Here is a 12,637-nt window from a genome sequence, read left to right as displayed (position 1 = left end):
GTTTGACATGTAGAATGAGGCGCTTTAGTCAAGTGCATTTCTTTAGTTTTTTTGTGCCTAGTTTTAGTTTAGCTTCAGGCTTCTAATGGAGGCAGGGCCATAGGTTGCCCTGAAGGAATTGTCTGCATTTACGTGTCACTAACAGGAAGTTAATATTGTTTTAAAATATGAGCCTCTTGTCGGCACATTAAAGGCGTGACGCAATCATGCTTGTGCCTGTCAACATGTTTTAAACGTTGTAATCTGGCCACTCAGCATGTGATACACTTTTCCAGCCTGTAAATATCTACATGTGTTATTCAGTTTGTTTCGTCGCGGGCTGCAGAAACTTGGTGCATTTAGTTAATTTTCCAGTTTAAAACTCGTCAGAGGTCAACTCAACTTTGCGTAGCGCTCGACGAAAGGCAGAACGATGTTGACGGCTCTCCCCTTGAAAGAACCGGAGCTCGGCTGTCTTGTGTGTGTGGTCTTCCTGAGACAGTTTGTTCATAAAGTGTGTGGGAGGGGGGATGCAGATGCACACTCTAGACGTGTGTCACGTCACTCCCATAAGGACCCCTTTTTTTAAAAATTCTTCTTTCCGATTCTCGCAGCGGAGAGAGACGCAACATCCTCCCTCCTGACAGAAACACACACACATTTTCATTCGCATATGAAGCCACAACCCCTTTTATTTTCCGTCCCTCCCTCTGTCTGCTGGACCTGGTGAGTCCGTCTGGACGGGCCGTTGGAGAATCACACAAATGGATCACGTTGCAGAAATAAACCAGATGTGTTTTACTGCCGTTGCATTAGCCTGATGCTTTCAAGGAGTCGTTTTCCACTGCAATGGAAACCACACCGGCTTCCCGTTAAAACTTTTCTTCAAAATAACATCAACAAGCCAGATTTAGTTCTTTGACACTTATATTTTATTAGAAAATCGTTACACGGAACAGCAACATCATTGCCAAACTTTCTATAATATGGCCCGCAGGTTTTCATGCAGCAGGGATTTGCACATTTATTAACCACGTTAGTCAAAGGATCGAGCAGAAAGAAGGTCAATTAGATTTTAATGAGTGAGGGAGCCACGTTCTTTATTTCCATCTCATTCGTCTCTTTGCTGATTTCAAGCCACTTATTTATTGATTTTGTGTCTTAATAAAACCTGTTGAATGCAAACAGTACATACAGTATGAGTGCATTTCAAAACACACCAATGTAAAGTCCTAAAAGGCTCCTAATCCCAAATCTTCCTGCTATATCACATGGACTTCTTCAGCGAGTGGAACTGCCTCAGGACTTGATAACATGTTTGGTAGGGAGATTAAAATCGCTCCCCCACTTTTTTCACATACAGACAATCCAACATCACGTCATGCAGCGATTAGCCAGCTGTGAAGAGGCGAGAACATAGGCAACATCTGAACTTCCCTTTTGTCTCATTCTTCGCACGGCGACTTCCTGCAGTCTTTTGGTGCGTACAACCGAGTGCAACGCCACAAACGTCTTTTCCTAGGAGAGGCTTTTGGAAAAGTGTACGACATTTTTTGTACGATTCATCGCGCGTCTGAACCGCTATAACCAGGATTCAGCTCGCATTGAATCCCAACTGTTAAATTCAATGCACACGATGCACATTATAAAGGATTTTTTTTTTTTTTACGGTTCATGCTGTTTGTTTTGTCCACATCACGTGTCCAGTGTTGCAGCTGTTGTTGTTGTGTGGGAGGGAACACAAGGCCGTTGCATTGGACTGTCGGGTACAAAAGGCCTGCTTGTGTGTGACTCTGTGACTGCCTCTGAGTGCTTTTCTCTGCTGGCGTTACGTTCTGTATGGCAGGTTAAATAAATAATGCGCCAGACGAGTCGCTCGTCAAACATTACATGGTTGCGTCTGTGAATATGGTAGAGGTTGCTAGATGACTGCCACCATCTGCTTTGATTGGAGCACACAGCTGCTGGTTTTGCTCAGACTGTTTCAGGACCACTTTGTCTACAAACATAAGAATCTCTTAAATACACCCACGCTGCTCGTCTCTGGCGAGGCCTTTACACTCCGGACTAGTCAGCGCGGTTTATTAGTCAGCTGGGAGTTTTATAAACGGAGCTCTTGTGTCTGTCGTCCTTTACTCTGAGAGATGAGAAAACAGTTCCTTCTTGTTAACGGTTGGATGTCGAGAATAAAAAAAGAGCAAAACGGAAAAATAAAAGTGGTATTGAGTCTCTGAAGTCAAACTAAACCAAATAAAGAGAGAAAGAGCTGAGAATAAAAGGGATAAATAAGGATAAATGCTTTGTTTTTAACCAATTTCACTTGAAAAATGGCAAACCTTTAACCAGAGATGGCTGTGGTTCCTGCCACATGACACCGTTTACAGTAAACAAGGTCCTCTAAACTTCTTTTGATCAAAATGAGAGGATCTCATAATCAGCAGCTCAGTTTCATCTTCTCTTCAAGGAAGAAAGCAAACAGTTTACCCATCTTTTTTAGGACCACATTTTAACACCATATTTCCAAAGGGATAAAAAGAAATACGAGTAACTTTGTAGATTTAGTTTTTGGGGTAAAAAAAAAAAGCCTCCCAAAAAAAGGATTATCTTTAAAATGTACCTTTTTGCTAATGATGGTTTTGCTATATTATTCACTTTGATCACTTTGGTTGATGGTCTCTATTCTGACCAGATTGTGAAATCTTTCTATTATTTATTTTGTCATACAGCTAAAAAGCTTTGTCCAAAAAAAAAAACCAAGGTTTTTATTTACAGAAGGTTTATCTCTGTGTTGCTTCACTGTTGTCTTTGATGACATTACATCACATCATTGTGACGTTGATCAGCCGGTCGTTAACGAGGCGTCATTGATCATGTTGATCATGTTGATCATGTTGACCTCGCTGCGTCGCCACGCCCGCAGTGTGACCGGCTGGCTGATTGACTGACTGACCTTTTTTATCTTTTGGTTTCAGCTCTACGATAAGATCAACACCAAGTCGTCCCCGCAGATCAGAAACCCCCCCAGTGATGCCGTGCAGAGAGCCAAAGAGGTGAACCAACACACATACGTTCCCGCATTCAACTTCCCTGTGTGTGTGTGTGTGTGTGTGTGTGTGTGTGTGTGTGTGTGTGTGTGTGTGTGTGTGTGTGTGTGTGTGTGTGTGTGTGTGTGTGTGTGTGTGTGTGTGTGTGTGTGTGTGTGTGTGTGTGTGTGTGTGTGTGTGTGTGTGTGTGTGTGTGTGTGTGTGTGTGTGTGTGTGTGTGTGTGTGTGTGTGTGTGTGTGTGTGTGTGTGTGTGTGTGTGTGTGTGTGTGTGTCATGATGACTTTCAATACGCTGTGAAGATGACGGGACTTTTCCTCTTTAAGCTCACACTTCTGCATTAATCCCTCCGGCCTCTTGCTCACTAAAGCTCTAACATCACCGCTGTGGATCCTTCTGCTCACCTGCTCTGCTCACGTCGACGCTGCTCTCATTGTGATTGGGGTGGGGGGGGGGGGGGGAGGGTGTCTGTTGGGTCTTTATACTTTATACTTCCATTTCAGTGTCATTCACTAGAGGTGATCTTTATTTAAATATGTCTTGAAAAAGGATTGGCACAATCAAAGACGTCATGAGAAGCGGGGCTGTGGAAGTCTGGGGCCTAATATCTGAATTTAAGGTGTTGTATGTTATAACTGGAATGCTCCCTTACAGCATACATCTCTGGAGGACAGCGGCCTCGCTCTTCGTTGAGGGGGTTAATAATGGATCAATGTGAGGCCGAGCGGCTTCATTTATGTGAAGCAAAGGTATAAAAAAGGGTCATTTATGCCATGTGAGCAAGTTTTACGACGCTGCGGCCCACGAGAGCGGTTTAATAAGTCATTTTAAAGTTAATGTGAGTCGCCGGTGAAAACTAGTTTAGTTTCTGAAATATTGATCTCAAAGGCAAAGCTGGAGACCTTTATTTATTATTATTTTTTTGCATTTTGACTTGCGGAGGGTCCACAGTCCCAGGTTTGAACTTACATGTCCCCGAACAGTCCACCGTTCATCTTTTCTGATTCACTGTGATGGTGACTTGGGATGGCAGCATGCAGACGGTTTGCAGTGGACGCTTTGATAGGACACGATTACTAGCTGATTATTGATCGTGCTTCATGTCTCTTGTAAATGGAGCATATTTATCTATTTTTGTTTCCATTTTTTAAATTACAAATTAGTAAAGCAGTCTAATGAATGTAGTGGAGTAAAAAATGACAATATTTCCCTCGAACACTAAGAATAGTCTTGATTTAGATTAGAACGAGCCCTTCACATCTACACAGGGATTCGGTGACTCTTCACGGATTCCTCCATGTTGCACCTCCATGATTTAAATCAAATCCTTTGCCTTTGATTGGACGTCTAAAACGTGGGCGGGCTTAAAATGAAGCGTGATATGGAGCTGCAAAGGACTGTTGCTCCACACACACACACACACACACGCACACACTGGTTGATGGATGGATGTCATGATATTATTGATTAAATTGGTTTGCTACTAGCTTATGTAAGCACACATCATATTGAGTTTCACAGAAAATAAAGATGATTGGATTTTGATTACAAAAAATAATTTAAAAAGTCTTATTGTTATATTTCCTTCCGCATGTAAAAGGATTAAAAAGGCATTTTTCATTTGACGTTGTTGAAGTGAAACTCGACACGATTGAATTATTACATTATTTATGTTGAGTTATTGAGTCCTTCTGGAAGCTTCCTCTCAAACCTCGGTGACCTCGTGAGGTTTATTTGTTCATGATCCGACTCCCTGTGACTCGGGCTCATTGTCAGTCCACTGGCCTGTTTACACAGAGCTGGTTTAATAAAAATCCCCGGCTTCTGTGTTTGACCTTGCTCATTAGAGATGCTGCTGGGTGTAACATACACACACATAGACACACGCGCACACATCAAGTGTGTTTGTCGGCTATTAGTGTGGTTTCGCTTTCTTTACAGAGAGTTGCATTATGGTCTCTGGGGTCTGACCCCCGGCTCTGATGAATTCACATTCACGCTGTTAGTTTGGGTTGATGTGTTAACCTCTCCGCGTATACTTAACACAGGCGCAGGATGCAGGCTTGAACTGGCGCTTTTAACAAGGAGTGTGTGAAAGAAGTGTGTGTGAGGGAGAAAGCTGTGTGTGATCGTGTGTTTACGTCGTGTGCTTTTGTTGCGGGGAGCAATTAAAAATAAAAAAGTCTGAACAGCGAGGGAGTGGTCGTGGGCTGGCGTCTGAAATCCCAGCGCTGTTAAGACGGAGAAAGCCATTTAGGGGAGTGGAGCTCTCTTTTATGTGGCTTTGGTTCATGTCAAAGAAACCTGGCTAATTAACGCAGCTCTGGTGCACTGCGTCCGAAAAGTCCACGTCTGCTTATAGTCTGGTTCACATTTTCCTCAGTCGAGATGGATCAAGATTTGTAGATGGTGCCGCAGCGGATTCAACACATTTTGTGGGTGTGAGGGAGTGACGGGCTCTTCTTCTTCTTTTTTTTTTAATAAACTTGTGTTTCTTTTATTAGGTTACTGGTTGTCTCGACAAAGAGTCTGACAGACACACTAAACTCTGCTCATGAACCAAACTCCAGTTTGAACTTAGAGTCGACGGTTGGAGAGATGCATGCATGTTTTCAAACGCTGGAATAAAGTGTTTTTTTATACGTAGTAAAGTACTATTATCTGCTCCAGGATTTAGGAGAGCTCAGGTTGGTCTTCACCACTCAGGAATTCCCATCAGACGAGGAATCGACCCTGTGTCCAATCTGCAGAAGCTTCCTTCTGTATTCCAATTCATGCTTTACTGGCCAAAGGAAATACTACAGCAAAGGTTTTTCTCCCCACAGTACAGTAAGGTGTTTTATATGAACATTGAAACGGGGTCAGGCTCCCTGCTCTTACTATCATTCCACTGCAGTTCAGCATGGAAGCACAAAAAGGGAATTTTGTGGAAAGTCTGATGTGAATTTCCATAAAAGGTTTTATTTCTTTGCGTCTTGGCAGTAGAAATTATTCCATTAAGAGAAACCTTGCGTGTACACGTGGGCGCCTGATTATTGTTCGAAGACTGACTTGAAACATTGTGAACAAATCCTTTTTAATGCTCCAATTCTAGATATATTATCAGCCGTTTTGTTCTTGATTAATAATTTTTTTTAATGCTCAATGACTTATTTCCAAGAAATGTATGATTTAAGGTGGCGCCAGTGTGTGATTCATTGTGGAGAAACTCAGTTTTACAGATCAATTGATTAAATCAATTAATCGATTTGTCGACAGAATGGTGTTAAAATGTCTTTGGTCGAGGACTGCAGTCAATTACAATAATTTGCATTTAATCTCTCTTGGCCTTTTCACTTTTTTTTTTAATACCTCTCAGGTGTGAGTATTTTTTACAATCTGTATTGTAAATCCATGCAGGTGGAATCCTGACTTTCTTACTTTGAGTCCAAGTTCACTTTCTGCCGATGCTCGAGAGCGATTTGCCCAGGACTGCTTCAATACAGTTTGAAGCAGTCCTGGGCCTCGTCCTCCTGGTCCTCCTCGTCCTCCTGGTCCTCCTCTGCTTTACTTCTGTCTCTACTGATTCACTCTGGCTGACACTGAAATGCTTTGGGCCAATCACACTGCAGCTTCCAGAAGAGCGGCGATAAGGTGCCTTAAACTTCAACAAAGCTTTCCTCTTTCTGCACTAATGCTCCTCTTTGCCTCCAAACTTATCAGCCGAACACGTTCTGTTAGTTTGAGAGCTAATCTTTCTTGGGAGTGAAGTTAACTGCTTTGGCTGAAGATACTAATCTCACAAACTCTTAGCCCATTCAAACTAGCTGGCTTTGATTAAAGGCCGGGGTGGAGCCTCCCTTTCCCCTGACCTCTGTCATCACGTGTGACCTCTCTGAACGGCACAATCTGCAGCTTGTGTAACCTTATTCCTGTGTCTTCCTCCACTAAAGAGTTCCTCCCAAGACGAAGCAAGTGGCGCTTTGAAACACCTGGAATATGTAAGCCCTCAACACGCCGCCATGTTCACGATACTAACGAGCAGAGCAGGAGGCAGTTTGGACTGAGGGGCGGAGAACATGTGACCGACGTCCGTGAAGGTCACGGCTGTGGAGCAGCTGCTTCCTGATGTTGCTCAAAGTGTTTCTTTTTATTTATATGAATCAAACAACACAAAGAGAATCAGCAATACTAACAACAAACACTGAGACAAAACGACACAATAGCCCATAAACCCGTCTCGTACTGAAGATACAGTTGCTCGCCGTCATTTTATCACCTCTCATGGAACCGAAATAATCAATTAAGCACAAATTAAAGCAGAATGTTCGGTTGGAGCAAACATTATTAACTTTTTTTCTTTAGTCAAATGATTTCATTCCTATTTATTCATGCAATCTCATCGCGATCGAGACCAGAGTACTGCAGAGAGACAGAAAACACTCACCGATCCAGTAGATGATGCATTCAGGCTTTAAAATCCTCCGTTATTCATGCCAATATTTACCTGGGTAACTAGGACGAAAACAGACCTGAGATCTGTTCTGGTGAGAAGAGAAGTGACATGTTGAGGCAGCTGCTCAAAGAGATAAATATATAAAATGCAAAAACAATGAGGAAATGTAGTTCTCTTTTTGATAAATATCTTCACAATAACTGACCGCATTGATGTTTTATTGTGGGGCGAGCAGCATGAGAATGAAGGAGCACAGAGGTGGTGGTTGACTTCACTCTCGTCTGACATCAAAACGGAATCAAACTTCTTCTTTTTTTTATCATTAGTGTCCGTGCCAGTTTCTCCACATGCTGTCTTAAAGGGAGACTGCTGTCCAGCTGAAGTTTCAGTACCATGAAGTGTGTTAATGGCCGGGAGTATAAAACCCCTTTTGTCCTATCAGCATTCAGTATAAGCTTGAGATTGTAGCAAAATGGTTTTGATCCCGGTGAGTTTGGCCCCTTGAGCGCAACAATTACATACAATTCAATTCAGTTTATTTTGTATAGCCCAATATCACAAATTACAAATTTACCTCAGAGGGCTTTACAATTTGTACACATAAGACATCCCTGTCCCAGGACCTCACATCGGATCAGGAAAAACTCTCAAATAATAGAAAAATTGGGAAAAAAGGGAAGAAACCTTCAGGAGAGCAACAGAGGAGGATCCCTCTCCCTGGATGGACAGAAGCAATAGATGTCATGAGTACAGAATGAACAGCATTATAATTTAGAGATAAGTCACACTTTAATGTACACACACGCATAATATACACACCTCTCTTACTGACATACATACTAAAGAGAGTGTAAGTCGACAATGCAGGTTTTAGTAGTACACACACACACACACACCCCTCAGAGGCCTCACCTCTACAATGCCACATTCACCAGTCAGGCGCAACATAACTGGAGCTGACTGTCAAGTCACGTCAAAAGGGCAGGAGGCGGGGCAGAGCCTTGACCAGCTTCCCTGAGTGGTGTCCAGAGGTGGAGTCACATTGGCTGTGGAGATGTTGGAGGCGGCGTCAAGGGCCGTTTGGCGGGGAGGGGGGGTTGGGGCTCTGTGAGGTTGTTGGGTCGCTCTCCATACGTCTATCTGAGGTGCAGCAGGTACAGCAGGGTGCTGAGGGGATGAGTGTGTACGACTTGGAGAAAGAAGAACTTCTGCGTTGTAAATACAAACTGATGCTTTTTCCCCCCCTCTCTTCTCTCTCTCTTTCTCTCTCTCCATCTTTAGGTACTGGAAGAGATCTCCTGCTACCCAGAGAACCACGAAGCTAAAGAACTCAGACGGATACTGACCCAGCCGCATTTCATGGTGAGACAAAAGACAAAGAACACACACGACTCGTGTCCGTCATACCACTCAGACGGGTTCAGGAGGCCCCTCAACAAACAGACTCGGCTCGGCCGCCTCCTGCACCTCTGTTGGACAGACTGCAGGCCTCAGCAGCCAGTGGCTGTATTTTACAACAACTTCACTCGTAAGCTTAGAAAGCGCTGAACAGAGACGGACTTGGGTGTGAGTCAGAGGCTTCATTCTTCTACTTCTTTGTTTCCCTTACAGCTGTGAAGTGGTTGCAGCTTAACGCAGATACATATTAATGTGACGAACAGACATTCAAGGTCACCGTTCTTTGGTATTTATTTATATCCCTTGAATGTGCCTCTTAAAAAGTGCCTACGGTGAGCACACTTAAAAACATAATTTCACAGTAATGCTGCTGGAATGGATGTGTGATTAGGCGATCTGAGCATTGAGGGTTAATCCAGTCCAGGGAGAGTCACTGTCGGCATCCGGCCCTGCTAATCCAATCACATTAATGCGTCTGATTTCCGCCTGTGATCAGTGGTCTGCTAGATATCAGACAGACAGTCCAACAGAAGAGCGGTGCGATGCCGGGCAGGCGAGACAAGGAACGGAAGGAGACAAAGGAGAGAAAAGTGCATCAAAATGAAGTGATAAGGAGTGAGGAAAACATCAGTAAAGAAGATGAATGGAAGGAGGGGGGGTGGGTGTCCGGGCTGTGAGGCGAGGAAGGAGGGGAGGTGTGGATGGAGGTCAATAAGGCGTAGTCTGATGCGATGTGCTTTGTCGGGTCAGAGGCCTGGCTCCCTCACAGCGCTACGAGAGCGTTAACCGACGGAGGGAGAGAGGAAGAGAGGAGGAGGAAGAGAGATCTGCATTCCAACGAGTTCAAGTGAGAAGTGCAGACGAGCCTTGTGAGGATTTTTTGTTTTAGTGCTTCTTCGTCTTCTTTTTTGTCCCTTGCTAGCTCAAACATTTTGGGAAATACAAAGTATTTGCTTTCTTTTTCGGAGAGTGAGAAGACCATTACCAGTCTTATGTCTCTGCGTGTAGAGCTGAGAGGAGCTTAGCTTAGCATAAAGAGAGAAAATAGGAAAACTGATAGCCTGTCTGTGTGCAAAAGTTTTTATAAAACTCCACTTACCTTGAATAAAAGACAAACAAGTCACCATTTGTGTTAAAACTACTACTGTTACTTATTACTTTGTCAGGCGCTGGTTGCCTGGAAAGCGAGATCCAGGGATGTCCCCGAGCCCGTTAGTTGGCACTGGAACTATTTTCCTGGGCAAACTCTCCCTAAAACCCTAAATTGTAATTTTTATGGATAAAAAAATATATACATTTCAGCACAAGGTCTATTTTCTTAGCTATTCGGGTGCTTTTGATCATATCACATGATCTTCTTCAGCTGATTGTGAATGTTTACATTTTTCTGAGCACTTACAGGACGTCTGATCGACAACTGTTGAAAGTGCATTCTTGATCTTGCAACGGCATTCGACAATCTCACCACAGGATCAGCAGCACATTGATAGGATGTTTGACTTGCCGGCAAGAGGTTTCCCCTCTTCTTCCCCTCTTTATGCTAAGCTAAGCTAATCGCCTGATTAACATACAAATCGTGACTTCGATCTTCTCATCTATCTCTTGGAAAGAAAGCAAAGTAGTGTATTTGTTAAAAAATGTTAATGAACTATTTCCTTTAGGGTTAACTTCAGATTCAGGTTTAAAATATTTTAGATTAATTTGAGATTAAGGTTTAAAATATTTGAGGTTAACTTCAGATTAAGGTTTAAGACATTTGAGGTTCACGGTAACTGTAGAACGGTTGTCTTGGCTCTTTGTTTGAAACCTCCTGCAGTAATTTATGTCACCTCAGTATTTTCTTGCTGCACAGTGACCCTTTAAGACCTTTAATTTTCTCTAACTGCATTACAAACCAGACCTGTAAGATTTTATTGTGATTGAGGTCATCGCGTCTTTCTCGTGAACGCCTCATGAAGTCAACGCCCGTGATGAAGTTTGAGTATTTTCTTTTCATATAATTCAACACCAGATAATCTTTCAAATCTCTCCCCTGTAACTCTGGTACTCGTTTATCTTTTTTTCCTCTTGTGCCGCTTTGCTTTATCTCACACTCATTCATGCACACACTCGCGCAGCAGGGAGGTGATGAGTTGACCCCTTAACCCCGTCCTCATTAGGGCAAAGTCACACACACACAAACACACAAGCTGAACTTCCTCTGTGTCTTGCAACGTGAAGTTTCTTCTGCGTGTGATGTAGTTTGACATAGAAGTTAGAGACGCTGCCACTGCCTTCATGTCTCTGCCTCCCTGATCTGCTCAAGCGTGTTTATGTGACGCAAGACGGTGACAGGTTTCCCCTTTTGTTGATGTTTGATTGCTGTCTTCTGAAGTTGAGACCGGTTTGTTAAAGTGTCACTCAGTGGCTTCTGTGTCTGTCAGACGAGTGGAGTGGAGCACTGAGGAACCAGTGGGCTCTGCAGCTTCACAACACATGCCGCTTTAACTCAAACAGACAGAGGAGGGGGTGCAGCACACCAAAGGCACCTGATGAGTCGCGGTGTAAATCTCCCCTGCTGCCCATGTACCTGAGTGTTATTCACCATTGAGACAATATTATTTATTTGTTTGCAGTATTCCACGCACTTTGAGTCAAATGTGGTATTTCGGTGCCCCGTTGGTTCAAATGAGGCGGCACAAAGCGAGTCGTTGGCACTTATGTCTAAATATATCTTACAGTTTTGCGCTGAGAATAGTCTCAGAAACGCGTCTGTTAATATCATACGTGGCTGCCAACAGAGTGTGTGGGTCAGAAGCGCAGCAATGATTAAACCTGAATAAATAATTTGATTAAATAAATAACTTTATCATTTTCTAGCAAGTTATGTACACAAAGATCTGCCTGGAAGAAAACATGAATACTTTTTTAGCACAATTATTCATTGATTTTAAGGCCAGAATATTTATGTTGGTCTTTCTCGGTTTTAATGTACAAATATTTGCATTAAATAAGACTTAAGATAAGGTTCTCCTTGAGCTGAATTCAATGCATTTTCATTTTCCTGTGCAGCGGTGGCATGACATCCCCCAAAAGGGAAGCTCAGTCACCTCCATCGCCTCCTGATGGCTGGCTGTTAGTGCAGGCGCTTGATTTGATATTCAGTTTTCTCTGGGCGGTGCTCACTTTTAAATTTCAATATAGCAGTCGATCATGTACATTTTATTTTAGAAGCCAACATTGGCATTGTGATTAATATTGGACTAATTTTGCAGCCATCTAGCCGTCTGAAGGCTACATTGTTATTATTTATCGTAACTAAACACATCAGACGATCTTTGATAGATTAATAGTCTGGATGTTGGATTACCGGAGCAAAAGAAAATAAATTCAGAAAATTAAATGCTGTCTACTTTTTCTGGTCAGGCTTTATTTTGACAATCCTGGAGAAGTTAGCCTCCATAACTACATTTCCTTAGATTTCTGATTCTCCTGTATTTGTGTCTTCATAACACATAACCGTGTTTGCATGCGTGTCCACAGGCTTTGCTGCAGGCCCACGACGTGGTGGCCCACGAGGTTTACAGTGACGAGGCTCTGAGGGTGACCCCTCCGCCCACCTCGCCCTACCTGAACGGAGACTCCCCAGAAAGCAACAACGGGGACATGGACCTGGAGAATGTCACCAGGGTCCGCCTGGTCCAGTTCCAGAAGAACACAGATGAGCCGATGGTACACAGTTTAACATGTTTTACTGCACTCGCGCTGACGCTTTTTGTCATCACTGGAGCGGCCACTGGATCC

General features: G+C 43.2%; 1 protein-coding gene across 4 annotated transcripts in view; it reads left to right on the top strand.

Moving 5' to 3' along the window:
* Positions 1–12,637, top strand: part of caska (calcium/calmodulin-dependent serine protein kinase a) — a 93,432-nt gene that overhangs the window by 67,301 nt on the left and 13,494 nt on the right. For all 4 annotated transcript variants that reach the window (XM_034561357.1, XM_034561356.1, XM_034561355.1 and 1 more), the window contains exons 12-15: positions 2,952–3,029; positions 6,954–7,001; positions 8,738–8,818; positions 12,377–12,565. In XM_034561357.1, coding sequence (XP_034417248.1) covers positions 2,952–3,029; positions 6,954–7,001; positions 8,738–8,818; positions 12,377–12,565 — 396 coding nt within the window. The remainder of the gene's footprint in view (positions 1–2,951; positions 3,030–6,953; positions 7,002–8,737; positions 8,819–12,376; positions 12,566–12,637) is intronic.

Source organism: Cyclopterus lumpus, chromosome 21 (assembly GCF_009769545.1).
Source record: "Cyclopterus lumpus isolate fCycLum1 chromosome 21, fCycLum1.pri, whole genome shotgun sequence".
NCBI classification, from domain to species: Eukaryota; Metazoa; Chordata; class Actinopteri; order Perciformes; family Cyclopteridae; genus Cyclopterus; species Cyclopterus lumpus.
This window is presented reverse-complemented; position numbering and strand designations above follow the sequence as displayed.